This window comes from Octopus bimaculoides, chromosome 6 (genome assembly GCF_046866305.1).
Source record: "Octopus bimaculoides isolate indiv1 chromosome 6, ASM4686630v1, whole genome shotgun sequence".
Classification (NCBI taxonomy): domain Eukaryota; kingdom Metazoa; phylum Mollusca; class Cephalopoda; order Octopoda; family Octopodidae; genus Octopus; species Octopus bimaculoides.
In genome coordinates this window covers 42,716,244-42,744,022 of record NC_142933.1, presented here as the reverse complement: position 1 = coordinate 42,744,022, position 27,779 = coordinate 42,716,244, and the positions used below count along the sequence as shown (strand labels likewise).

Here is a 27,779-nt window from a genome sequence, read left to right as displayed (position 1 = left end):
AGTGTAATGGGTGCTTTTACATGCCAATTTGCTGATGAGAGCTGTGCAAGCCATATACAGAGATGCAGTCAGCAAAGAAAGTGAGGGTTGGAAATGATTTCAGTGAAGAATCTGGAGTGCAAGGAGGTATGCACCAGGGCTCAGTTCTTAGTCCCTTTCTGTTTTTTATTGTCTTCAAGTGGAGTTTAAAACCAGATGTCCATGAAAGCTGATGACCTAGTTCTTATAGCAGAGACTGTGAGAAATTTAGAGAAAATATTCCAGATGTTGAAACAAAACCCAGAATCCAGATACCTCAGAGTAATCTTTGGAATGACTAAAGTTTTAGTAAATAGGAAAGAGGACGGGACACTGGTACGATTGGGGAAATGATTATGATATGCAGAAAAGAAGTAGGTAGAAATTCCATGTATCTTATGTGATCTGTGAGTGCACAAGAGGTGTAGTGGAATCAAAGGTAAGGTAGGCTGACAGTGAATAGAATTTTTCTGTGGTAAACATGCTGAAGTAGTGAACCCTTAGAGCAAGTAAAGTAAATTTCTTTGCAATGCTCAGAGGGCTCTAGAGGGTGTACTAAAAGAGTAGTGGCCAGAATTAGAAAAGGGTGGAAAAAATTCAGGGAGCTATTACCTCTACTGAGTAAGAGTTTCCCCTCTCCCAGTAAAGGGCATATTGTACAGTGCATGTGTACAACCTGTGATACTGCATGGTAGTGAAATGTGGACAACGAATTCAGAGGATGTGCGAAGTTGGAAAGAAATGAGGTGAGCATGATCCACTGGATGTGTGATGTTACTCTGCAAGAACAAGGCTTAATTTGAAAAGTTTGGCATTTATTTCCAAATGACTTGTTGACCAAATGTTTATTTATAGTTATATATTACCTATTCAAGCACACTTTCAATCTCAATGATCTCAGATAAAGATTAAGTTCATCATTTTCTCGTTTTTTTTTTTTTTTAATCACAAGCATTATTCCAATATACATCTGTTGAACAAACATTATCCCTTTGTGATATAACCTCACAATTTAAAACAAATTTCACAACTTATTGTATTTTCATGATTCTATTTTTGCAGAATGGAAACTTTCCAAGAGATGTGTTCTCAAATGTTACGCGAGTTCCATACATTATTGCAGCAAGCACACCCTACTATTACCAATGTCCGTATTCTTCAGCTAATGGCCATCAATATGTTTACTATTGAGAATACAACACTCAAAGGCAATGAATATATATATTTTTTTATATTTTAATTTTAATATTTTTTCTTTTATTAATATATTTTATTAATACTTTAGGCCTCATCGAGGCAATGACTAGTAACCAAAACCTTTGGAAATATGCTGTGCGTGAGAAGACCCAGCAAGCCAAGTGAGACCATAACCCGTGGCCTTTGCCAGGGGTGTAACCAGCCCACTTATGCGTACCTTTCCTTCATTGGAAACTAAACTCTGCTTGTAAAGACCTGTTGAGACAAGTGAAATCGAAATCAAACCAAATTCGATGACTGGCACCTGTGCCAGTGGAGTGCTAACAGCACCATCCAAGCGTGATCATAGCCAGAGCAGTTGTTTGGCTTCCGTGCCAGTGGCACGTAAAAGGCACCATTTGAGCGTGATCATTACCAGCATTGCCTTACTGGCACATGAAAAAACATTCAAGCGAGTTGTTGCTAGTGCCGCTGGACTGGCTCCTGTGCGGGTGGCACGTAAAAAACACCATTTGAGCGTGGCCATTGCCAGTACCGCCTGACTGGCCCTCATGCCGGTGGCATGTAAAAGCACCCACCACACTCTCGGAGTGGTTGGCATTAGGAAGGGCATCCAGCTGTAGAAACTCTCCAGATCAGATTGGAGCCTGGTGCAGCCATCTGGTTCACCAGTCCTCAGTCAAATCATCCAACCCATGCTAGCATGGAAAGCAGACGTTAAACGATGATGATGATGATGATGATTTGTCCAAGGTCATAACAGCATATAACTACTGTTGAGCGTTTGTTATATGAAGGTGCATGGTTCAGTGGTTAGAGTGTCTGGCTTACAATTGTGAGGTTGTGAGTTCAATTCCCATTGAGCTGTGTGTGGTGTTCTTGAGCAAGACACTTTATTTCACATTGCTTCAGTTTATTCAGCTGTAGAAGTGAGTTGCAACGTCAATGGTTCCAAGTTGTATCGGCCTTTACCTTTTCCTTGGACGACATTGGTGGCATGAAGAGGAAAGGCTGGCATACATGGGCGACTGCTGGTCTTCCATAAATAATCTTGCTCAGGCTTGGAAGAAAACTTTGTAGGTGCAATCTCCTGGTCATTCATGACCCAAGGGAGTCTTTTATATTCTTTTATTCTTCTACTTGTTTCAGTCATTAGACTGTAACCATGCTAGGGCACTGCTTTAAAGAATTTTTTTTTAAGCCTGGTACTATTTTTATTGATATCTTTGCCAAACTGCTAAGTTGCAGGGATATAAATACACCAACACTGGTCGTTAAGCAGTGATGGAGGACAGACAAACACACACACACACACACACACACACACACACACACACACACACACGCGGATATATGTACACACAATAGGCTTCTTTCAGTATCTGTGTATGAATTTCATTCACAAAGCTTTGGCTAGCCTGAAGTTATAATAGAAGACACTTGCCCAAGGTGTCATGCAGCAGGACTGAACCCAGAACTATGTGATTGGGAAGCAAGCTTCTTACCACACAGCCCTGCCTGTGCCTACTATATATATATATAATGATGATGGCAGTTTCTTCATGTCTAAAGTTATGAAGAAGAGCAGCATGCCCTCAAGTGGCTATGTAAATTGATCCTTGATGCTGCAGAGCTTTTCTTTCTGCCTGCACTTAGTAGTTTTAAATTGAGAGTCAGTCTGCACAATCTGATCCCACTCTTTAGACTTGGATATCTAACCCCAGTGGCTCAGTGGGCTAAGGTGGTTGTAGTGGCCAACAAACAATAGGTTTTGCATTGGAGTGGCTTTCTCCTAGATGAATTGTCTTGTTGTCCTGGAGAGCTGAACATACCCTGAAGTTACTGGAAGGGTGTCAGACTCCACTCTTTGCAATTTGCTGTCGAGGTTGACAGCCTTTTCCTTCCCCAAGGCAGTGAGGGTTTGTACTTGGAGTTTCTTCTGTAACATGCTAATTAACCCATAGCTGTGACTCTGACAGGCGCCAGTACTATGGATCAAGAGTAGACCTAGGAGCAATAGTGACTAAGAGGTCATTCCACACTTCTCTCAAAAACCTGAAACTTCTGAATCAGGACCCCACTATCAGATGTAACTTAAAGTCATACCCAGGACAACTATCTATCCAGCTGTCTATTTATCTATCTATATGTGTGTGTGTCACCACTCTGCCAGGTGGTTGGCATTAGGAAGGACATCCAGCTGTAAAAACCATGCCAAAAGAGAAACAGAGGTCTGGTGTAGGCTTATGCCTGGTCAGTTCCTGTCAAACCATCCAACCCATGCCAGCATGGAAGGCAGATGTTAAACAATGATGACATATATATAGCAACTTATATGAACTCCTTGCAGCAGCATGCCCCTGACACCTTGTGTTTTTGTTTACATTTAACTCAACACAGTGATTGTACTTCAACTGTTTCTATTTTAGGTTTGTTTCATTTATTTTTAATTCTGCTTCGCTTGCATACATGAATTATGTAATCTGTATTTTGATATTTGCATATGACTTAATCGGAACAAGTGTTTTTTGAGCTTTCTTTTCCAACTGCTTAGCTAAATACTGAAAGTATGATAAGGAACTGTGCTTAAATGCATATCATCAGACTTGTGGAGCATTGATTTACTCTGCAGTTAATTAGTTCACATTTTTTTATGATTTACCTTGCTATCATAAATTTTATCCATTTAGATGTACTTGGAAGATATTTTATGATGAGATGAAATATAAGCTGCTCATATTGTGTAGCTTGGTAATGTAAAGCAATTAACAACATTCTATTTCCATCAGTTCACATAGCAATGTAAATGTATTGTTTGTTAATTAATCTAATTTAAGGATAATTACACAGGCAAGTTGAAGGATATGAACGGTTTGAGAGAAACAATTTGGTTCGCTTTTTTTAATTAAAGAAAAATAAAACCTAATTAGCAATGAATTGCTCACCAATATACTTCAATCTCTAGCCAACAAATATGCTATCTTCTCACTCTGCTGCTACAATGACCTCTGCTCATGTTTTTCTTGCAGTCATCAGCTTGCAGTTTATCAAGATGGACATCAACCGTATTGATCTCATAAAGCCTGCCAGTGTAATGTCATGGCTGGAGCTCTTTCCTCTTGACTAAACCTTTAAAAAAATACACAATGCTAATTACATCTACTTTGCCATATTGGCTATGTTTATGTATATGAGGAAGGTATGTTGTATAAAAGATTAAGTAGAAGTCTTCAAAACCTCCTAATCGCTTTGCATTGGGGCTTATACACAGAATGTATTAATTCTATATATAATTTTTTCCGTTATTTCCCTTCATTATTCAAACTTTACTTTTAACTATGTTTCACTGTCGGTCTCTCTGTCTCTAGTTTTATATTATTTGAGAGAAAGCGTTTTTTTAATAATTGAATTACACACAGACACACACTTATGTGCAGGCATGGCTGTGTGTTAAGAAGTTCACTTTGGAACTACATGGTTAGAAATTTGGTACCACTCTCTAGATGCTGTTGACTGGCATTCTACACTGTAGACACAGTTTGACCATTTCATTGTGATGGAAACTGAAGAAGCCTCTCATATGTATTATGTATATTTGTGTGAATGAGTTCATATTCCCTACCTCATCTTCATATGCATTTGCTGACTGTAAACAATAGACTCAATGTTCATACAGACAGTGTTCCAGGTTTCTTGACATGTTGGGTGAGCATTGTTACAAATAGGCTCATTTAAAAAGTGCTGTTTGTTCCAGTTCTTCACATAACCCTGTTTGTGTTGTTTGTTGCTTAATAGACTAGGAGATTATTACCTTGCTTGGAAACAAACGATTGGCACCAGGAAGTGTATCCAGCCACAGAAATTTGGCTCCACTGTAGTATTGTCTGATGATGATGCTATATATCATGTTCATATTGTCCATGTTCACATGGGTTTTGACAGTTTTACATAACACTGTGTCTTCTACAATAGTTCATTTCTTTGACCAGTTTTTTTTATATTTTAGGTTCCAACATTATACTAAATTAAGTCATGAATTATTAGTTTGAAGTGTCATTTTATTCATGTGCACCCACTAGTTATAGCAGCTATTGAATGTAAACTTCTGCAAAAAAATCATGAGCAGAGGACATTCAGAGCAACCTCATCAATTATATTAAGCTGTTCATCATCATCATCATCATCATCGTTTAACGTCTGCTTTCCATGCTAGCATGGGTTGGACGATTTGACTGAGGACTGGTGAACCAGATGGCTACACCAGGCTCCAATCTGATATGGCAGAGTTTCTACAGCTGGATGCCCTTCCTAATGCCAACCACTCCGAGAATGTAGTGGGTGCTTTTACATGCCACCGGCACGAAGGCCAGTCAGGCAGTGCTGGCAACAGCCACGCTCAAAATGGTGTATTTTACGTGCCACCTGCACAGGAGCCAGTCCAGCGGCACTGGCAACGATCTCGCTCGAATGTCTTTACATGTGTCACCGGCACAGGTGCCATCACGATTTCACTGATGGCACCTGTGCCCAGCGTCACCTTCCTGGCACTCATATGGAGAAAAGTTTTAGAAGTAAGAAAATGAACTTAAATAGAATATGAAACCATTTATCATACATTAAAAAATAAACTATTAATTACCTTCTTAAATACGGTATGAAAACAATTTTTTCTTTTTTATTAATTTTGTTTAATTTTCACTTTGTTGTTCTAGGTGACCATAAAGATGATGAGGACTGCCGTTTGTTACTTCAAGAATATGCAGTACAATTAGGCCTTGATATGTTTGCTATTTTAGTTGACCGATGTGCTGAACTATTGCATAATCATTTGCAGTGTGAAAATTCTGCTCGAGAGATTTTGAGTTACACGCTAAGTCACTATGTTCCAGCAGTAAAAGTTTGGACAGACTGGATGATTTGTCACTTACAGTTGTGGATGCCTCAACACTGTGTAAAAAACTTTGATCTCGGGTGAGTTTTATCTTGAATAATTCAGCTCTCTGTTATAGATGCTTTTGTGTTTGTATTTTACTTTTGATTTCTAATTTTTACTAAAGCTATGATAAAATAAACATCAGCTTTGTAATAAAATCAGAACAAGTATATATTTTTGTGTACATACCACATTAACATATTGTGTGCATAGCACTTTAACACACAATATATATTATTATATATAGCATCTTAACACAGCATATATTATATAATTGTCTACATAGCATTTTAAAATATATATATTATACTAGCAGAGATACCCGGCCTTGATCGGGATTAAAATGGCATGGTTTTTTTATTGTTTTATTTCTTTCTGTCATGTGACTGTGGCCATGCTGGCGCACTGCCATTGGTCGAACAAATCGAACACAGGATTTATTCTTTGTAAGCCTAGTACTTATTCTATTAGAGTCTTTTGCCAAACTGCTAAGTTATGGGAACATAAACACAGCAACATTGGTTGTCAATCAATGGTGGGAGTACACACACACACACATGTACGAAATCCACTCACAAGGCTTTAATATGCATATATACTATAATATATATATGTATATATATATATATATATTTACTATATATACTAGTATATATGTGGATATATACTACAATATGTATATAAACTAGCAGAGATACCCGGCATTGCTCAGGCTATAAAATGGCATAGTTTTTATTGCTTTACTTGTTTCGGTCATGTGACTGTTAACATGCTGGAGCACTGTCTTTAGTTGAAGAAATTGACCCCAGAATTGATTCTTTCTAAACCTAGTACTTATTCTATCGCAGTGTTTTGCCAAGCGGCTAAGTTATGGGATGCAAACACAGTAATGTCGGTTGTCAAGCGATGGCAGGGGTACAAACACACACACACACACTCCTCCGTATTCTTTCTGTTGAAGAGCGTAGGCTCGAAACGTTAAAGACTTTCCGTATTCCCAAGCGTCAAACTAATACATCCTTTTGTTGTTTACACCACCTGTCCTCGTCTGTTGTTGTTTTTTTCGTACATTCTCCCATATATATATATATATATATATATATATATATATACATGTATATACATATATATATATACATGTATATACATATATACACATGTATATACATATATATATATATACATGTATATATATGTATATAAAAATATATGCATGTATATATATGCGTGTGTGTGTGTATATATATATTTTTATATATATAGTTTTAGGGAAAGGAACCAAGGTTCATGAACTCATCGATGAAAATCCACTGTCACATATAGAAAAACTAATAAGTAAAAGCACAATAAATAAGTATAATATAATACAAAGTAAATATCATAAGATAATGATAATAAAACGACTACACGTGTTTCATAACCAATTTTGAAATAGAAAGAATATTTAAATCGATTAAAACTATTAAAAATCAATTCTATTCAAAAATATAGCTAATCTTCAGATCAAAATACAACAATAATAATAATAAAAGAATGTATATTTCTCATGTTCAAGAAAATAAGGTGTAATTTAAGGAAGATCTGCCTATTATTTCTAATTGGTCAAGTAACTGTGTAGCAACCCTCTTGTTGCTTTGTTGTTGATTTGTGTTTGCCAGTCCGAGATTCACACAATACAACCGTTCTGCCAGTAACTTTCCTCTAACCAACATTAAGGTGATTGCAGCAACTACAAATGATCTACCAACATCATCTTAATATCTCTTTACTCAATAACCTCAATCATAGATTCCATGAAGACTAATCTGTTGGAAACCTATTCTAAAACCTTTGGTGAGTGAAAGCAAGGTTGTTGCTCTTAATAGTAGCCAAGCTTGTTAGAGTGTAACATTGCATAACTTGAGATTTCTAACACTTTTGTTATTAATAACTTACTTTGTCATCTCTATTATCTTCACACTAGTATTGTGTGTATACAATTTCACTCATCCCCCACTAAATATTCACATTCTTTCACAACAACCCTACAAATATCTTTCAATGGTGACCTCATCACTTGGTCTTGTTTAGCAGTGCCAAAACACAAACACTAAAACTTTTAAGAAAAGAAAGCCTTAATATCACACCTCCTCTAGCCATGAACAACTGATATCAATACTCTATACATATATATCAACTGATATCAATACTCTATACATATGTTGGATGTTTGACAATATCTAAGAACTTCTTATGGGAGTCTTACATTCTTTACATATCCCACACTAGTTATCAAAGTCTACCTTTATTTTCAAGGGTTCAGCAGATATTTTCACTCTAAACAGTTGATAACGCTTTACAAAGCCCAAATACTCATAGAACTAGACTACTAATCATATTTATAATGGTGCATATGTACATGCATAAAAGCATGATATAAGCAACTACCCTACTAATAAATAATCTCACATTAATCCTTTCTGACCAATTTCTCATCATTAAACTGTGTTGTTTTTTGTTTCATCTTACTTTTACTGCAAAAAGCCATTTCAACTTTTGTTAACATGTAGCACATTTCAGATCCACTTTGTGTACTTGCTTCTCCATCATATGTCTTTTCTCCAGTCATGTCTTTCTTCCCTTACACTGTACCAAACAGTTTGTCCCTTTCTTCACAACACTTGAATTTAAATACATTAATGTTACCTGGTTGTCTTTTAGTCTGGTCGAGCTAATAAAGTCTATGAATGCTGGATATCCTCTTTAACATTTCAGCATTTAAACTGGCCATATCCGGCCCAAATATTCTTCCTGTTTTATGTTCAAAAGTAACCAGATCTGACCTCTTACACTTACCCTACGATGTCATTCTTAAAGTAAACAATCACACCATTGAAATCTCAAAGCTACGAGATAATGCATGAGTAATTCAAAATAACATTTGATAGAGTAATCTGAATGCTAAAGGATTAAATTTACAAAAGAATTTAAAAATCATAGATTTACGCCTTAACTTGATCAGTGTCATGATATTTTAGACCATTACTGGTACTGGCTCATTATCATTGACATTAATTGAAGCCGCTCTCTGAGAATTTCAACTAATTCAATTTATGCAGCTTGGAGTCAGACTTGCACCATCTCCTCTTAGCTACCGTCATAGCCTTCTGTCATATAGAGACAAATTGTATGTATGACTATCTGGTTGCTACACTTCACCTCTGAACACTAATCTCTGTATATCAGAGTGCATTCTTCTCTGATCAGACTGAAGCAAGGAATATCTGGACTGTAACCCTAACCAGGTAAATCTCTGTCTTGAAGGGTACTACTTAACTAATCTAAATGTTACCACTACCCTACTTCAGTTTAGAAACTGACAATACATTAGACTGTAGTCTATAGTAGGTTCTGAAGAAACTAGTGATAATCTGTATCAGCTACAGGTAATACAAATATTTCAAACATGGAATAAATTTCATTCCATGAAACCTTATTGTGTACATCAGTCTAACTTTTCCTAACACAGATGTGAAAAAAGCTCCAATTTCTATTTCCAGGCTTCTAGTGTCTCATGCCTCATCTAAGTAAAAAAAAAGTATATTGTAAGAGGGTTTTTTTTCCTATTTTAATCATTTCCTTTTTTTTTATTTCAGTGCTAACGTTGATGTGTGGGAGGCGCTGGCTAAGCTATGCAATGTTCTCAAACAAGTAGATATCTCTCATGTGCGACTTTATAAGGACAAGCGTGAAAGTAAATATTAATTTAAACTATTATATGAAACTAACCATTGAATATATTCTTCCATATCAATCTTGGATGTTTTATATTTTATTACAACCTGTGTATGTATGATACCATCATGATGTGCATTGTTATGATGATGCTAATATGATGTATAAGTGGGGGCAGTTGTTGTATTAAAAGACAGTGAGCTGGCATAATCATTAGCACACCAGACAAAATACTTACATACATTGTAGCTAAAGAGTCTGTTCCTTGCAGTATTGAGGGAGCTGGAGATAGTGCCAAGCTGTATCAGCCCAAGTCAGCAATATTTCCCTTGGATAAACAACAGTGGCATGAAGAGGGGGGATTTGCATGCATGAGCAACTGCTAGTCTTCTTCATAAATAGCTTTCCCAGTATTTTCCTGAGTTCAGATATCATCAAAGTCAACTTTGCCTTTAATCCTTTTCGGGTTGATAGAATAAGTACCAGTTGGGCACTGGGGTCGGTGTACAATGGGGGTGCTAAAAAGTTCTTGGCTTTGGTTAAAAGAAAATACAGGAGGATCAGTTAATTATGATTTTATTCAACATGTTCCTCTCTCAGATTCACACACTTATTGCAGTGGTCCTTCAGTTTTTCTAAGCCCTGTAAAAGAACTTGGAAGGTTGGACCTCCAACTAGGCCTTTCACACCACCCTAAAAGCCAGGATGTTTATAGCACCCACTCATAATTGACTAACACCCCTCTTAAAATTGCTGGCCTTATGCTAAAATCTGAAACCCTTATTTGTGTATTATGCATTTTACTGCTGTTCATGTTTTATATTAAGTGCAGATAATGGGTTTATGTTACTTTAATAATAGTCCCATTTAGAATTGTTTGAGTAGATTTCTAATATGGTGGGACATAATCTAACATTATGAAGTTATCCAAAATACATGATACTCTAGTTTTATTTAAACCATGTTTCACACTCTCCTACATTATTTGGTTATATTGAGTCCAATCTAAAGCTATTCGATCAGGTTTGTTGGTTTGGTATGTTTCGATGTTGAGCAAGGTGGATTTGGGTGGTGCCTTAGTGCAGAGGGTGAATAATGACTGACAGTCTATACCTGGAGAGGAAACTGATGTTGCAGCTGTATTTGCATGTTGTATTATTTATCATGATCAGATAGGAAAGGACTACATATATTGAAACAAACTGTGATCTTGAATATCTGGCATTTTGTTTGGCATGGGTTATATTACTGAGTATGTGTGTGTGTATGATGACTTGATATTAATGATGATATTCTGCATTGTACAACCATTCTATCTATTCCATTATGAGAAAAACTGAAGTTAAAAGAACAGTAGTTGGGATGCTGTTGCCATTTTTACTGTATTTGCAATATTTTAAGATTAGAATTTCAGGCAGCACATTAGCACAGGAGATAAAATGCTTGGCGGCATTTTGTCTGTCAGCACGTTCAGAGTTCAAATTCCACTGGGGGTCAACTTTGCCATTCATCCCTTTCAGGGACAATAAAATAAGTACTAGTTGAGTACTGGGGTTGATATAATCAACTTAACTTCTCCCCCGAAATTGCTGGGCTTGTGCTAAAATTTGAAGCCAGTATTTTAAGATTAGAGTTTATCTAGTTTTATTTTTTGTACAGATGTCCTTTTTAACCTGACAAAGCTATTCACTAATTTAATTTCTATCATCTCTTTACCTCTAGATTGTGAACCTGTTATTCTAAGTGAAGATACAATGTTGTGTGGGTTTGTACCATTATTGAGTGCTCCGTTCAACCCTACCTATGTTCATTCTACTGTTGATAAGGTAAGTATCAACATCAAGCCTTATTTATATCTTTTATTCAGTCTACACAGCTTCTTTAAAACCTCTGACTATTTCTATCTTGATACAGGAGGTTGAACTGGTTATCTTTATGAAAAGAAAAATCAAAAAAACTTCAGTTTCATGCTTTTACAATTTCACAATTGTGTTGCCAGTAATCAATGTCTGTTGTATTTATTTGTTTCTCAATAGTACATACACTGCAGCTGAAGAGGTGCATATACTATACAGTAGAACATACAATAATACACACACTGTAGCTAAAGAGTCTGTTCCATGCAGTATTGAGGGAGCTGGAGATAGTGCCAAGCTGTATCCGCCCAAGTCAGCAATATTTCCCTTGGATAAACAACAGTGGCATGAAGAGGGGAGATTTGCATGCGTAAGCAATTGCTGGTCTTCTTCAAAAGAAGCTTTCCTAGATCTGCAGATGATATACTCATCATCATCATCATCATTTAACATCTGTTTTTCATGCTGGCATGGGTTGGATAGTTCAACAGGAACTAGCAGTTCAGAAGATTGCACCAAGTTCTGCTGCCTTCTTTGGCATGGTTTCTACAGCTGGATGCCCTTGCTATTGCCAACCACTTTACAGAGTACACTGGGTGCTTTTTACATGGCACCAGCCTTGGTGAGGTTGCCAAGTAACATGTAAGACAAGAACCTCTCGACCAAGGTGGGGAGTAGTATTGAGGGAAAGAAAAAAAGTGTGTTGCAGTAGAGAAAAAATATGACTACCTTGGGGGTAGTAGGGAGAGAAGATAGTGAAGAGGAGATAGTGGTGGTGGTGGTGGTGGTGGTGGTTATACCTTGCAAGCTACAGGGAGGTATATATAGTGAAGTGGACTGGGGATTAAAGAAAGTTAAGTTTGTGAGATTGCAAAAAGGAGAGTGGAAGATGGAGAAGGTGGAGAAAATCCAATGAGTGGGCACAGGTAGAGGAAAGGGGATATTAGGAGGTTTAACAGGAACAAATTATATGCAGGTAGGTCTCTGAGGGAGAGTAAGATGCATACAGATTTGTGATAAACATTGACCAACGAAGGCCCAACACAATCTAAATTTTCTTCCCTTTGTAAACAGCAACTGGACAGTTTTTAGCCTGCATTAGTTACTTGTAAATACTAGATTTTTTTTCATAGTATCTTGTTTATGATAACACCACTGTCTGTTGTAAGATATTTTTCTGAAGTACTTTATGATATCATCATCATCCTTTAACCTCCATTTTCTATGCTGGCATGGGTTGGATGTTTTGACCAAAGCTGGTAAACCAGTGAGCTGGCGAGCCAGAGAGCTGGCGAGCCAGAGAGCTGCACCAGGTTCCAGTCTGATATAGCTTGGCTTCTATAGTTGGATGTCCTTCCTAACACCAATCGCTTGACAGTGTGTGCTGTGTGCTTTTAGCATAGCACCAGCATGAGTGCTTTTTACATGGCACCAGCATTGGTCTTTTGCAGGCCAATCCTTTTCACCAATAGATGCGGCCTTAACACTTCTGCTATGGAAGACAGGTCTCCTTGAGTAAACAAGGCACCAGTTATCCTGGTCCTTTGTCATCTCATCTGAATGGTTCAGTGTCCTCCTTCATTATTTCATCCTGTGTCTTCCTGGGTCTCCCCTCTTCCATGAGTTCCATCCACTTAGAGAGATCAGCATTTCTTTATGGAACTGTCAGCATCCATCCACATAACATGACCAAACCAGTGCAGTCTTTTATCTTGCACGCTGCATCTAATTCCTCCTGTGCTTAACTTCTCTTTCAATGCACCAGCACTCAGTTGAACATGTACACTTACATTACACATTCAGCAGAGCATACTAGTCTCATTCCTCTGCATGTCCTCTTCATTCAGGGCCCACATTTCACTACTCTGTTGAATTGCTGTTCATATATATGCATCATACAATCTTTTCACCTGGAGAGAGAAACCTTTGGTTGCCAACAGAGGTAAAAGCTCTCTGAATTTTCTCCATCCCACTCTTATTCTATCTATTACACTTTCTGTACATCTTCCACTGCTACTAATTTGGTCTCCTAGGTAGCAGAAATTATCCACTCTATTTCCTGTGAATATTTTTGTTTTTTTAATTGTTGCATTTGCCATTTCATGGTTTAAAATATTTTAAAGTGAGTAGTCTTGTAGCTCTTCTATAAAAACCTGCTGTTTTCCCCCCACACCCACTTCCTTCAGGTTTGTAGTCTTGCAGACTGCATGATGACTTCAATAGTGCTGCTGCCATGAAAAGAGCATTCAGTACATACTGTAAAGTGGTTGGTGTTAGAAAGGGCATCCAGCCCTAGAAACCATGCCAAAGTAGTCACTGGAGTACAATGCAATCCTAGGACCTATCAGATCCTGTCAAGCTATCCAACCAATACCAGCATGGAACATGGACACTAAATCATGATGATGATACCATGTCTGTCCTATTTTCAACAAACATCTATGGTACAAATAGTCTGAGCACAGAATACTAGTAGTAATTGAACTGTTGACATTTTTTTCAGAATTTATTTAAGTTGTTCAGTATTTAGATATTTACTATCTTTGTCTTTACATATTTATTAAACGTCATTAACCCTTTTGATGCCAACCCATTTGAGACCGCTCCTGTTTCTGTGACACAAACTTCCAGTTTTAAAGTCACCTAAATTAAAACCTATCAAAATTTCATGTTGATTTATGTTCCGAGTACCAGTTTAATAATGACAAAGTTATTTTACTAACTTCTTCATTATTTTCAAAATTAATTAACACGAAGGTAGAAATATGGTTACAAAAGGGTTAATCTAAACTTCTAAATGTGTTAGTTCTATTTGACAGATTTCCAAAATGACCTTGTTAAATGCATTGTCATCATTGTTTTCTATTATTTTTTTTATTTTTTTCTTCAGGACATAGCTCGAGATTGTCTTCGCATTCAAAGCCTTCAGATGTTTGGAGATTATTTGTGTGGTATTGAAACCCCAATGCTATCTTTTGATGTTGAAACTAAATGTTACTCTTCAACAGAACCCAGTTTATTAATAGATGAAGCAGAACTTGAAATGAATATTGAACAATATGTTACATCTGAGGTGAGTCTTTGCCTTTTATGAACACACACACACACACACACACACACACACACACACACAAACACACACACAAACACACACACACACACAACACACACACACACACACACACACACACACACACACACACACACACACACACTCTCTCTCTCTCTCTTTTTCTCTCTCTCTCTCTCTCTCTCTCTCTCTCTCTCTCTCTCTCTCTCTCTCTCTCTCTCTCTCTCATCACCTTCAATGATAGCCACAAATAAGTTAATCCTAACAGCTAGCCATCAAAAATGACCTTTTACTGAAAATCTACATTCTCAGCATAGCAAAAAAAATAAAAAGGTAACCATCATAAGGGAGATTGCTTTTTCTTCTTTTTTTAACAAGCTCCGTACTGTCACATAGCTAAAACATTGTCTCCACAAATTCTAGACCCCACAGTCATCAATAACCTTTCCTTGTGATCTCTCATCCACAACATAGCAAAAATTTCACCAACAAATTACAACCCTCTGACTTTCAGGCATGCTGTGTCCCCTCTCTGCTTTTAGTACTATTACTACATACATATGGCCTCTGCTCCTTGGAGCTCGTTGGTCTCATGCCATTTCCATCCAGGCCTACCAACTCACTTGTCTTTACTCTTCATTTCACTCATGTTAGCTCTCACCTCTAGATCCTGCACTAACTCTTAATTCTTTTTCCTGCAGAATGTTGATTCTCTTGAGTTCACTCTCTAACTTTCTCTCTATCTTTCTTTCTTTCCTCTCCTTTCTTTTCCTCCTGGGGTAGCCTAGTATCTCCTCTATTCTAAGACACTTATCCCTATCCCTCTATTATACTTTAATTTCTCATCTGGCACAAAGTCACCTCCCTCAGTACCACTGCCTCTCCCAGACAAGGGGTCTTTGTTTTGCAAGTTACTTGATGATCCTATTGGTGCTGGTGCCATGTAAAAAGCACCCAGTGCACTCTGTAAAGTGGTTGGCATTATGAAGGGCATCCAGCCTTAGAAACCATGCCAAAGCAGACAACAGAGCCCAGTGCAGTTCGGCTCATTAGCACCTGTCAAACCATCCAACCCATGCCAGTGTGGAAAATGCATGATGATGATATTTTGTCATGCAATTGTTTAACCCTTTGGCTCAGTGGTTAGAGTGTCAGGCTCACAATCATGAGGTAGTGAGTTCGATTCCTGAGCTAGGCTGTCTTGTGTTCTCAAACAAGACACTTTATTTCACATTGCTCCTGTTCATTCAATTCACATATACATTATAATACACTTATAAATACATTTATAATACACTATTGGTATCATGTCCATTTTCTTCATTGCCCACAACCTGCATATTTCCCATTATTATTATTATTATTATTATTATTATTATTATTATTATTATTATGGAACTGGAGCTAAAAATACCATTTAAAATTCTGTTGTCAATCTGGATTCAAGCACTCATTATTTCCTACATTAAAGAGACACTACATTTCATGAACAAAGATTTTGTTATTGTAGTCAATAAAATTGATTAAAAATCCAATCAAATTTTTTTCGTTATTGAATGATATTCATGTCATTTGTTTCATCTAGGATGAGGCTGTAATGGAAACAGAAGAGGATGATATTACTGATGGGGAAGAGATGAAGATGTTGAAAGCAAAGAAAGAAGAACTGAAAAAGAGAGTTGAAAAACAAAGCCGCCACCAACAGAATATCCAAGTAAGTATATAAAGTGTAATTTTTCTCTTCCTCTTTTCTCCAGTGTCTTCTTGTCTTGCATGATTGACTTGGTCAGGTTGGTTAACTGTTGTAGTTGTTGCTGTAGGTGTTGTTGTTATTGTTGTTGTAGCTGTTGTATTTAGATTTCTTCTGTTGCCAAACTATATATCATTTTATCACTATTGCTCCCCTTTATTTTCTTTGTGTGTGTCTTTCTCTCTCTCTCTCTCTCTCTCTCTCTCTCTCTCTCTCTCTCTCTCTCTCTCAAAACTTGCTTTATACTGCTTGCTTCTCACATTTACGTTAGTTTGAGGTTTGCAGAACAATCATCGTTCCATAACAAAGGAAAGATTTGCTTCATAAAATTTCTGATGGTTAGTATAATTTTGGATAGAGAAAAATTCTTAATGATTGAGATAATATCAAATAGGATTGAGGAAAATGTCAACAGAAATTCAGGAATCATCCTAAAAATAACATCAATGTTAATTGTATTTATTCCACTGAAACTTCTTTGATCTTTTACTAGTTTCAGTCATTGGACTGCAGCCATGCTGAGGCACTGCTTTGAAGGGTTTAATCAAACAAATTGGCCCCAGTACTTATTTTTTAAAGCCTGATACTTATTCTATTAGTATCTTTTGTTGAACTACTAATTTATGGGAATGTAAACAAACTGACACCATCTGTCAAGTGGTGGTAGGAAACAAACACAAAGACACACACACACGACAGGCTTCTAGTTTCCATCTACCAAATCTACTCACAAGGCTTTGGTTGGTCTGAGGCTATAGTAGAAGATAAGTGCCCAAAGTGCCATGCAGTGGGGCTGAACCCAGAACAATGCAGTTAGGAAGCAAATTTCTCACCACACAGCCACAATAAATACCTCTAAATATTGATGAAGTATCACAGAGCCTCTCAGCAATACACAATACACAACATATCCCTATCCTTAAAACATGTGGCTTTGTATCTATGTTAAAAACCACTTTTATGAAAGGCAGAACTAGTAAAGTATAGTTAAGATGCTATGCCTCTTCCCATTTCTTGGTTTAACACCTTACTATTAGGACTTATTTTGAGTTAAGCCAATGAGAAATAGCAGCCAAATCTTTAAATCACATTACTGTTTTTAAAATGGATACTTTGGATAATGTGGTCTTGGATTCCTTGCTTATAGGCAAAATTAGGATGGAAACAGCTGGAATACTTTTGATCATTGATTAAATTGCAGTAACAACTCAGTTGGATGAAAAATAAATTGAATCAAACAATAATATTATATTGGGAATTAGTTGAATCACTGGCAGTACTTCTTGTTTATAAATTAAATGAAATAAATATAAAAATGAATTAAATTAAATATATTGGTGTTAGCCAATGTAAAATGGCATTCTCTTTGTGGTTAAAAACAAGTTTGTAGTTTTATTTATGCACTTTTTATAGGAAAGGTTTGTCATTGATTGAATAATGATCACTATGTCACGTCATTGAGACCAGAGGGGATGAAAGATACATAGTTGATTGAATTTATTCATTCATTTACCAGAGAAACCCTTCTCTTGAAACCCAGCGCCATCTGTTTGGTTCTGGTCATTGCTTTGAGGATTTACCTTACTTGCCATGCCTGGCTTGTGGATTGGCATGGGTGCTTTTTGGGCTCTCTACATTCTGAGTTAAAATTTCACCCGGGTAGAATTTGATTGAGAATGCAGAGAGCAAGAACAAACACCACAAAGTATTTGGTCTGGCATTCTTACAGTCCCACTAATCTACAGCTCACAGCTCTGGATTGGTATTTTTCATTTTATCAACTCCACAATGATGAGAGTCAAAGATGACTGCAACAGGATTTGATCTCAGGACACAACATGTCAGAACAAATACAGCGAGGTATTCAATTTAACGTTCTAACAGCTCGTTACCTTTTTGGTTGATCAGACATTAGCATATTAGTTATTTCATTTGATACCAATTATTTTCCGATATATATTAGTTATTACCATGACACTAGTGAAAAGAAATACTAAACTGACTTCTGATGTATTAGAACTGAGAAATTTGTACCATGAAATTAGATAACAGAAAGCTTCCAGTTTTCCATTCAACTGTTTGAAACTTTATAGCTCTAAAGCTATAAGTTATATTATATTTTAATAAGAACAGTGGCCAATTTATTTAAAAGGAATATCATAACCAATTAAATCTTCTGTACTTTAATAATTTGCACAGTTTATCAATGTTTAGAATATGGATAGTCATTGTTATTCATAGTCATTCTTATTGCGGCAAGCGAAAGCGAAATCGGGATAGCACCTGTGCCCAGCGTCGCCTTTCTGGCACTTGTGCCCGTGACATGTGTAAGGATTTTCGAGCGAGATCGTTGCCAGTGCCCCTGGACTGGCTCTTTTGCGGTTGGCACATAAAATACACCATTTTGAGCGTGGCTGTTGCCAGTACCGCCTGACTGACCTTCGTAGGATTTTCGAGCGAGATCGTTGCCAGTGCCCCTGGATTGGCTCTTGTGCGGGTGGCACATAAAATACACCATTTTGAGCGTGGCTGTTGCCAGTACCGCCTGACTGACCTTCATGCAGGTGACACGTAAAAGCACCCACTACACTCTCTGAGTGGTTGGCATTAGGAAGGGCATCCAGCTGTAGAAACTCTGCCAAATCAGATTGAGCCTGGTGTTGCCATCCGGTTTCACCAGTCCTCAGTCAAATCGTCCAACCCATGCTAGCATGGAAAGCGGACGTTAAATGATGATGATGATGATGATGATTGTGAAACATGAACTACGATATGCCTGACTACAAATAATATATTGCAAGAAGTAATTCCACATCTGGTAACAATCCGTGTAACATGTAGTGCAGACAGTGTAGCTTAATGCGAAAGGTATAATGTTATGTCTTCAACAGTTTCAAGATGTAGAGCCTTATATTTACATTAACCTGTGAGCATTTAAACCAGCCATATCTGGCCTAAATATTCTACACATTGTATGCTCAAACCAACCAGATCTGGCATTTCACACCTACCCTACAGTGTCATTCTAAAAAATAAACAATCACATCATCAAAATCTTAAAGTTATGAGATAGTGCATGATTAATTAAAAATAACCATTTATCTTTAATCTTTTACTTGTTTCAGTCATTTTTCTGTGGCTATGTTGGGGCATTGCCTTGAAGGGTTCTAGTTGAACAAATTGACCTTAGGTCTTATGTTTTCAAGCCTAGTGCTTATTCTATGAGTCTCTTTTGCCAAACTGCTAAGTTACGGGGATGTAAACACACTGACACTGGTTGTCAAGCAGTGGCGGAGGACAAACACAAAGACTTTTTCTCACACACACACACACATGATGAGCTTCTTTCAGTTTCCATCTACCAGATCCACTCACAAGGCATTGGTCAGCCCGAGGCTATAGTAGAAGACGCTTTCCCAAGTTGCCACACAGTGGGACTGAACATGTAACCATGTGGTTGGGAAGCAAGCTTCTGATCTCACAGCCATGCATGCGCTTATGCAATGTAAATAAGCATTACATTTGGTCGAGTAATCTGTAATAGAAAGTTGTCGATAGATTTTGAGTATCTTTCACTGGACTATAGCTGTGGCCTAATTGTTGCAAAAGCAGAATTCATGCATAGTTGTAATTTTGTTGGTTAAAGTGATATTTATCAGAGGATTTGTTAATGGTAACATGCCTATTCTGTTCTGATATTATTATATTCAAATACATGTACAGAAAAGAAAGATAGTTTAGATTCCTGTTTTCAGTTGTGGTTTTAGAATTGTTTTGGGTAACCAGCCAGTTCTTAAAGATTTATTTTAAGATTTTCTACTGCGTTATTATTTATTTTTATGTTTTTAGCTGTATCTTTGATCATATTTCTGCTGTAGAGACAAGAGTTGTCTGCTTTTAGATTCTGATTGTGTTGCTCTGCAACTAAATATTTTCTTCAGTAACCTGATGAGATAGCACAGTCTTCATTAAAGAGAAAAGTTACTTCAGATAGCATCAGACTGAAATAGCTACTCCACAATAAAACAATGACTAAATGTGACAAAAACAATTGTGATCCTATTTTTGACATGGTGTACTTAATCATTAGCATGTTGCAAACAAATGTATGAATTGATCTGTTTTGCACTTGAAGTAAATCAATGGACTACTTGTAAATAAATATCTGTTGTTTGTAAAACCTTAAACTGCATGTTGTTTGCTTGCATGCTTCTTTTTTTTTATGTAATTTTTGTCTTATCTGCACACTTATCACATCTGCTCCATCGTCATTTCCAAAGATGTTGAGAGCCAAGAGAGATGCGCTCCAGCAGCAAGTTGATCAACAGGCCAGCCGTAAGCAGAACATCCAAGTCAGTAACAATTTTGTTTCCTTATTCAGATTGAATGTCTGCTAACCCACTTTCCTAAGTTGTTTTTTGTGTGAGCTTTGTTTCTATTCTGATGTCTTCAATGTTATTTGAGCTAAATAACTAATATTGTTTTTTTAATAACAGACGTTTTCCTTGTAATTTTTTTTCTAATGAACTTTACTTAATCACCATCTTCACCATCACTCTACCATCTTTCAGTTTGGTAAGTGTTTGTCAGAAAGTTGATATATAATACTTATTTGTGTATTGTATGTTTACAGCTTATTTCATCTAACAACAAAAGATTAAATCTTTTAAATAAAATTTCAAAGTCTATTTCATTGAAACTGTTCTGACATACCTTACATTTGTACATTTTCCCCATTCTTTAATATGCTTCCTTTCCAAAGTAGCTATATTGCTAACCATTACCAATGTTGTACACTAGCTACTAGAGCATATTGTATTGGACTTTTTTTTTTTTAAATAGTCATGTAAAAAATAGAAGTAAACAAACTAAATTAACTGTAGCATCCAAGCAACACACTTAAAACTAACCTGGCTTTTTTACCTTACTAAATATATCCTGTGATATTGAATATCAGTTCTTATTTTCTTAATAACTTTTGTCATCAGATTTCATGACTGTTAATGGTTCTTGTTATTTTACTTCTTTATTTTTTATTAATTATTCAACATGATGTAACAGTTGTAGGTGTTGCAGCTGTTGTTTAAAAGCAAAAAGTAAGCACTAACATTTTGCTCAGTTACTAATGTATGTAGTAAAATATGAAACGTTTATGATAAACACACCCATTCTTTGGACGGTTTAAGTTGCTTTGGTGGTATTTTTTTCACCAAATAATTGAACTACCAAGAAGGTTTATGAGTAGCACAATAATCTGTTTCTCATTAACCTAGGAACAGAAAATGAAATCGAAGGGAGTTATTGTGGAAGTTGTTGCACTTTAATGATCATAGTACATATAAGTTTGCAGGCTATGCAAAGTAGAGCTACTGAAGTGTTTTGTGAGTAGAAAGCAAAATTTCCTGTCAGAAACAGCCACATAAATGGTGTAAGGAATCTGAAGGAAGCCCCTTTATTTTGTCTTTCCACATAGTTAAATTGGTATGGAGCTGTATGAAAGATACGTATAACTTTCGCTAGTGGAAGCAAAACTCTTATCTAAAGGTTGATTCTTTGGGATGAATCATATGTGATTGTTGGAAAAGGGCTAGAACGACAATGTTAAAATGTATTTGAAACAATGGACAACAGTTGAAATATCATAATGGATGGGTAAATAAGCATCCTTAAAGTGAAACAATGGTATCAAAGGTAAACAAAGGTATCAACAAATAGAAGAGAGGGAAGGGAACATCTCCTTTCAAGTAACTCAGAATAGGTAAAAGTAAGCTTGCCACAGTTTAATGCAGTTTAAATATGTAGATTAAGATAGTTTGGTATTCGATATTCATCGTGTACAGCGTCCTAGTCAACTGAATCACCATCGTAGGTGGACAGCGAAAATAAATAGGCAAAATCCTTTCACTTTTATAAAAAGATTAAAGAAGTATGGAAGACCCTACATACAAAAAAAACTATGTCCATTTACGTCCAATTACGGCAGGAGCTCTGGGCAAAATGTTATAGTGCATGACCATCGTTGGGACATAAGTAACATGTGTGTAAAGTTTGGTGAAAATCGGTTGAGAATTGTGGAAATGTAAGCTTTAGTCATTATACACACACATACTGTGATTTATATAGGTATACAGTGGAAATTAATAGACAAAATCCTTTCACTTTTATGAAAAGATTAAAAAAGTATGGAAAACCCTACATACAAAAAACCTGTCCATTTACGCTGGAGTTCTGGGCAAAATGTTACAGTGCATGACCATCTGCAGGACATAAGTAATGTGTGCATAAAGTTTGGTGAAAATCGGTTGAGACTTGTGGAAATGTATGCGTTAATCATTATACACACACCTACTGCGATTTATATATACTAGATTAGATGTAGGTAATAATATATCCGCAATAAATGTATTTATTAAATTATTAATCTGTGTGTGTGTGTGTGTGCAGTACATGAATCATGGCTTTGTCTGAATATTCCTCATCTTATAATCTGCTCTGAAAATATTTTCTAGTAGCTTCATACTTGACTACTAGTTACAATGACAAAGCCACTGTGGTCGCTCATTTTGATTGAAATAGCTGCCAAATCACATCTACTGTCTTTAACACTTTAACATTCAGATTACTCTGTCAAATGTAATGCTTATTTATTTACATTGTTTTGAGTTAACCATGCACTATCTCATAGCTTTGGGAGTTCAATAATATGGTTGTTTATCTTTTGAATGGCATTGTAGGATAGGTGTGAGAGGCTGGATCTGGCTGGTTTGAATATAAAACAGAATATTTGGTCCAAATACAGCCTATTTGAATGGTAAAGGATTAAAAGGAAGAACACCTTGAGCAAAGTACTTCTAGATACACTGTGTCTCAAGAAGCAGAATGGTCATGGTTGGAATGTCTTTTCACCACAAGTCTCAATGTTCATATCTGGCATAGAGCTAAACACCAGTAAATCATTACAAAATTTTTTTATTAATTCAATTGGGAAGTTTTCTTAATGAAACCATTTCATCATTGTTACTACTCTTCAAAGCATGTACTTTTTCTACTAAATCTCATTTTCCCTCTCAGTGCAGATCCCATTCTTATTGAGATATAGTTGGATATTCAATATTTTAAGCATATATTTCAGATTAAAAGAAACAAACTTTTTTTTTAATCTCCCCACTGCTTCTTTTTAACCTCTTTTTTTAAAGGATTTGATTAACCAGTGATTGCCTGCTTGACCAACATTTTCAGAGTTGCTACACTCCTTTAACCATTAAAACATACGCACATTCATTATATTGGCGTATGTGTACATTATAACCAATGGATTTGATCTGTTTTTGTTGTCTGCATTTTAATATTTATATCTAATTGCTTTGAAGTTGTGCTTAAAACTAATCGTTAATTGAATGATGACTGATGTGACTAACTTCTAACATAATGAACACAAATTGACTGCATGGAGTCTGATTACTTTACACAAAATATTTGGGTATTTTTCATATAAACAACTTTGCTTTCTGTGTATGTGTGTGTGTGTGTGTGAGAGAGAGAGAGAGAGAGAGAGAGAGAGCACTACCTAAAACACTATCTTAGATATATAAATTTATGTAGGTTTTTTTCATAAACAGAGCAAGAGGCCATCTCTAACAATTGTCTTTTGTTGGTATTTAGACAACAATGGCAACAATGATAAACTGTGGAAAATTTTTCCTATTTTCTCTTGACTATAAATTAATGAATTGGGGTGGGCTTGGGTCTGTTGCTTTAATTACTCTTGTCTTTATTAGAAAAATCTGATTGTAATTTGCATATATAAGCATAATAGACCTTTATGCATATTATAATATACAATTATATGTGTATTATTACAGAAATTTATATCTGTTATGAATGTATTTATAGGTATATCATAATGTATATGTATATTATAATGTACATTTATATTTATACTATAATACATATTTGTATAACAATGTATATATAAAAAAAAATTTCAGAATGAGATAAAAATCCAAGGTTGTGAAAGATTTTAGAACATTTATAAATAAGTCTTACAGCTGTTTCTGGGATATTTTATATATCCCTTCATTGGAGACTGTGTGAGAAAATGGTTAAGCAATAGTTAATTTAGATACGATAGGAAATAGAGAATGAAGTGGAGGAATGAAAATAGATGCGAGATATATGCAGGGATATTGCATCTGTAGATCCATTATTTAGGCAGAATGGTATACACATGATTCCAGTACCTTACTCACAAAGTACTGGAATCTTTACTGGAGCTTAACTATAGTCTGTCCATAGCACTTACTCAGCATTACCTGACACCTTTCGGTCTTATTGACACACCATTACCTCTCATAACCTCTATAATGCAATGAATATATATTTGTGTACAGGTATAAAGCAGACTTTCCAGACACTGATGGTCCAAAACTTCATATAGACCGCACTAATTTATGAATGATCCACAGAGAAAATGCTGTGGATTGCTGGAGGTGTGTAGCATATGTGGAGGCACATGGCTTAGTGGGTAGGGTGTTGGACCCATGATCGTAAGACCCTGGTTTTGATTCCTGGACCAGGCGATGTGTTGTGTTCTTGAGCAAAACACTTCACTTCACATCACCCCATTCCTCTCAGTTGTAGAAATGTGTACCACTAGTGGAGGCATGTTGCCTAATGGTTAGGTTGTTGGATTCATGACCATAAGATTGTGGTTTCGATCCCTTGACTGGGCAATTCATTGTGTTCTTGAGCAAAACAGCTCATTTCACGTTGCTCCAGTCTAATCAGCTGTAGAAATGAGTTTAGCCTGTGGAGGGATGGGCTATGCCAAGCTTTCTCACCCTAGATATGCTGCATGGCTGCAGTGCCCCATCGATCCCCAAAGGGTTAAAGGACTTGTCAATTTATGAGTAGGAATTCAAATTGCCACAGCCACCAGACTAATTTGTTGGTTGGCCCTGTTTCACAGTACCTTGCATAGTACAATATTAACAAACTTGTATCAATTATATTAATTTACAGAAACCTATATTTCATGTAGCTATTTGAGTAAATCTAATATTTTTCTACCTTAATGGTGGCTACCTCTGGTTTGGAAACATCAGTAATCTGAAAAGGCTTATCGATGTTATTCCTGTAAATATTTATATGTACATTATAATATACATATATAATATCGATATATTAGTTTCATATTTTGATACAAGGCCAGCAATTTCGGGGGTGGAATGAAGTCAACTACATCAACCCCAGTGCTTAATAGGTACTTATTTTATTGACCCTGGAAAGGTGAAAGGTAAAGCGAACCTTGGTAGGATTTGAACTCTGAATGTAATGGTGGATAATGTGGTTATATTAGCACTAGATATTGTTTAAGTTCGGCTAAATATAATCAATCTGGCTGCTTTTGAAGTGATATGTACATTGGTTAGTCAACTAAACTCTGTGTGTGTGTGTGTGTGTGTGTGTGTGTGTGTGTGTGTGTGTATGCATGCACATGCGCACACATGTCATTTAAAAAAAATATTTTGTGCTTATTCTGTTTGTTGTTTTTCTCTTAAGGTAGCCAAAGTTTTTCTAAATGTTTTTGTTGAAACAAATATTTAATATATTGACAATGTTTGGAGTTTTTGTTCTTTATTTTTCTGACAATAAAATAAATTGCAACTGTAAATTAATAATAATAATAATTCTTTCTACTTTAGGCACAAGGCCTGAAATTTGGTGGGAGGGGACTAGTTGATTACATCAACCCCAGTGTTTCACTGGTACTTAATTTATTGACCCCAAAAGGATGAAAGGCAAAGTTGACCTTGGCGGAATTTTGAACTCAGAATGTAGCAACAGGTGAACTATTGCTAAGCATTTCATCCTGCATGCTAACGATTCTGACAGCTCACCGCCTTAATAATGATAATACTCCTTTCTACTAAAGGCACAAAGCCCGCAATTTGGGGTAAGGGGACTGGTCGATTAAATCAACCCTAGTGTTTTACTGGTACTTAATTTATGAAAGGCAAAGTTGACCTCGGCAGAATTTGAACTCGGAATGTAGTGACAGACGAAATGCCACTTAGCACTTTGCCCGGTGTGCTAACAACTCTCCTAGCTCACCGCCTAAGTAACAACAACAACAATAATAATAATAATAATAGTTAGCATTTATAACTATTTGGTTAAGAAAGTTTAGTTTGCAGCTATTTGTCTTCAAGTTCAATCTCACTGCACAACACCTAGGACTGACCAGAGCATTGTGAGTGAAATCTAGCAGGTGTAAACTGTGCAGAAACCTGTGGAATAATGTGTATGTAAGTGCATAGTGCTGTGGAAAAGCAGAACCAAGTATGTTGGATGAAAATGCTTAGTCTTTGTGGTATTTGGCTTCATCTCAGTTATGTCCTTTCAAATGCCTATTTGGCTATGCTTTTCATCATCCTCCAAGGCTGATAAAGTAAGTACCCAAGTACTGGTCAGTACAATTAATTAAATGCCCCTTGAAGGTAGTGCTCCAGCATGGCAACAATCCAGTACACTATGTATTCCTTTCCTATATTATATTAGTACAGATTCCTTTATCACAGGCATCTTTGTTAAAGCCAGGCACCTTGTCAATTGTGAAAGAATTGGTGGCTGGAAACTATGTATGTTTTCTATTATTTTGATAGGCAAAAGTTACAATATGACTCAAGGGTCGAGTGTTTCACGTATATCACTTAGCTGTGCATAAAACTTTTGGCCTTTGAGTCACTTTGTGATTTCTGCTGTTGAAAATAATGAAGTACATTTACTCATGTATTAAGTTCTATTTATCCAGTTCTACCAAATATAGAAGTGTGCATTTGTGTGTTTGTTTATATTTGTGCTGTGTAGAAGCTACAAACTATGGTTGCTGGTGTTTCTGTCACTTCTCCTACCAACAAATCATTTCCTTGCTATACATGAAGAATAAATCCTTCATTTGTTTTTTTAATTATAATTGCTATAACAATATTGCCATCACAGTGAAAATCAGTGTCAGTTAGACTAGTGGGTGAAAGTGACAAAGAAGTGAATTTAAGTTTAAAATGGAGACAAGAAAAAGAATAGGATGTGATTGCAGTGAATGAGAGTTGGGAAGAGTAACATAGCAAGAGCTCTGTGTGTTGCACCAAGATGGCATTCAAAATGAAAATAAAAGCAACTTTTATTTTTTTCTTATTAAACTATATCAGTATATCAAAATTGGAATTTTAAGGTTTTGCT

At 36.2% G+C, this 27,779-nt stretch overlaps 1 protein-coding gene across 4 annotated transcripts in view; it reads left to right on the top strand.

Moving 5' to 3' along the window:
* LOC106871483 (telomerase-binding protein EST1A) overlaps nt 1–27,779 on the top strand; it is an 87,077-nt gene that overhangs the window by 44,575 nt on the left and 14,723 nt on the right. For 2 of the 4 annotated variants that reach the window (XM_089353798.1, XM_089353799.1), the window contains 7 exons: nt 1,081–1,226; nt 5,928–6,186; nt 9,784–9,881; nt 11,585–11,688; nt 14,609–14,791; nt 16,374–16,502; nt 20,819–20,890. In XM_089353798.1, coding sequence (XP_089209924.1) covers nt 1,081–1,226; nt 5,928–6,186; nt 9,784–9,881; nt 11,585–11,688; nt 14,609–14,791; nt 16,374–16,502; nt 20,819–20,890 — 991 coding nt within the window. The remainder of the gene's footprint in view (nt 1–1,080; nt 1,227–5,927; nt 6,187–9,783; nt 9,882–11,584; nt 11,689–14,608; nt 14,792–16,373; nt 16,503–20,818; nt 20,891–27,779) is intronic. The other 2 variants (XM_089353800.1, XM_089353801.1) reach the window with 1 other exon arrangement.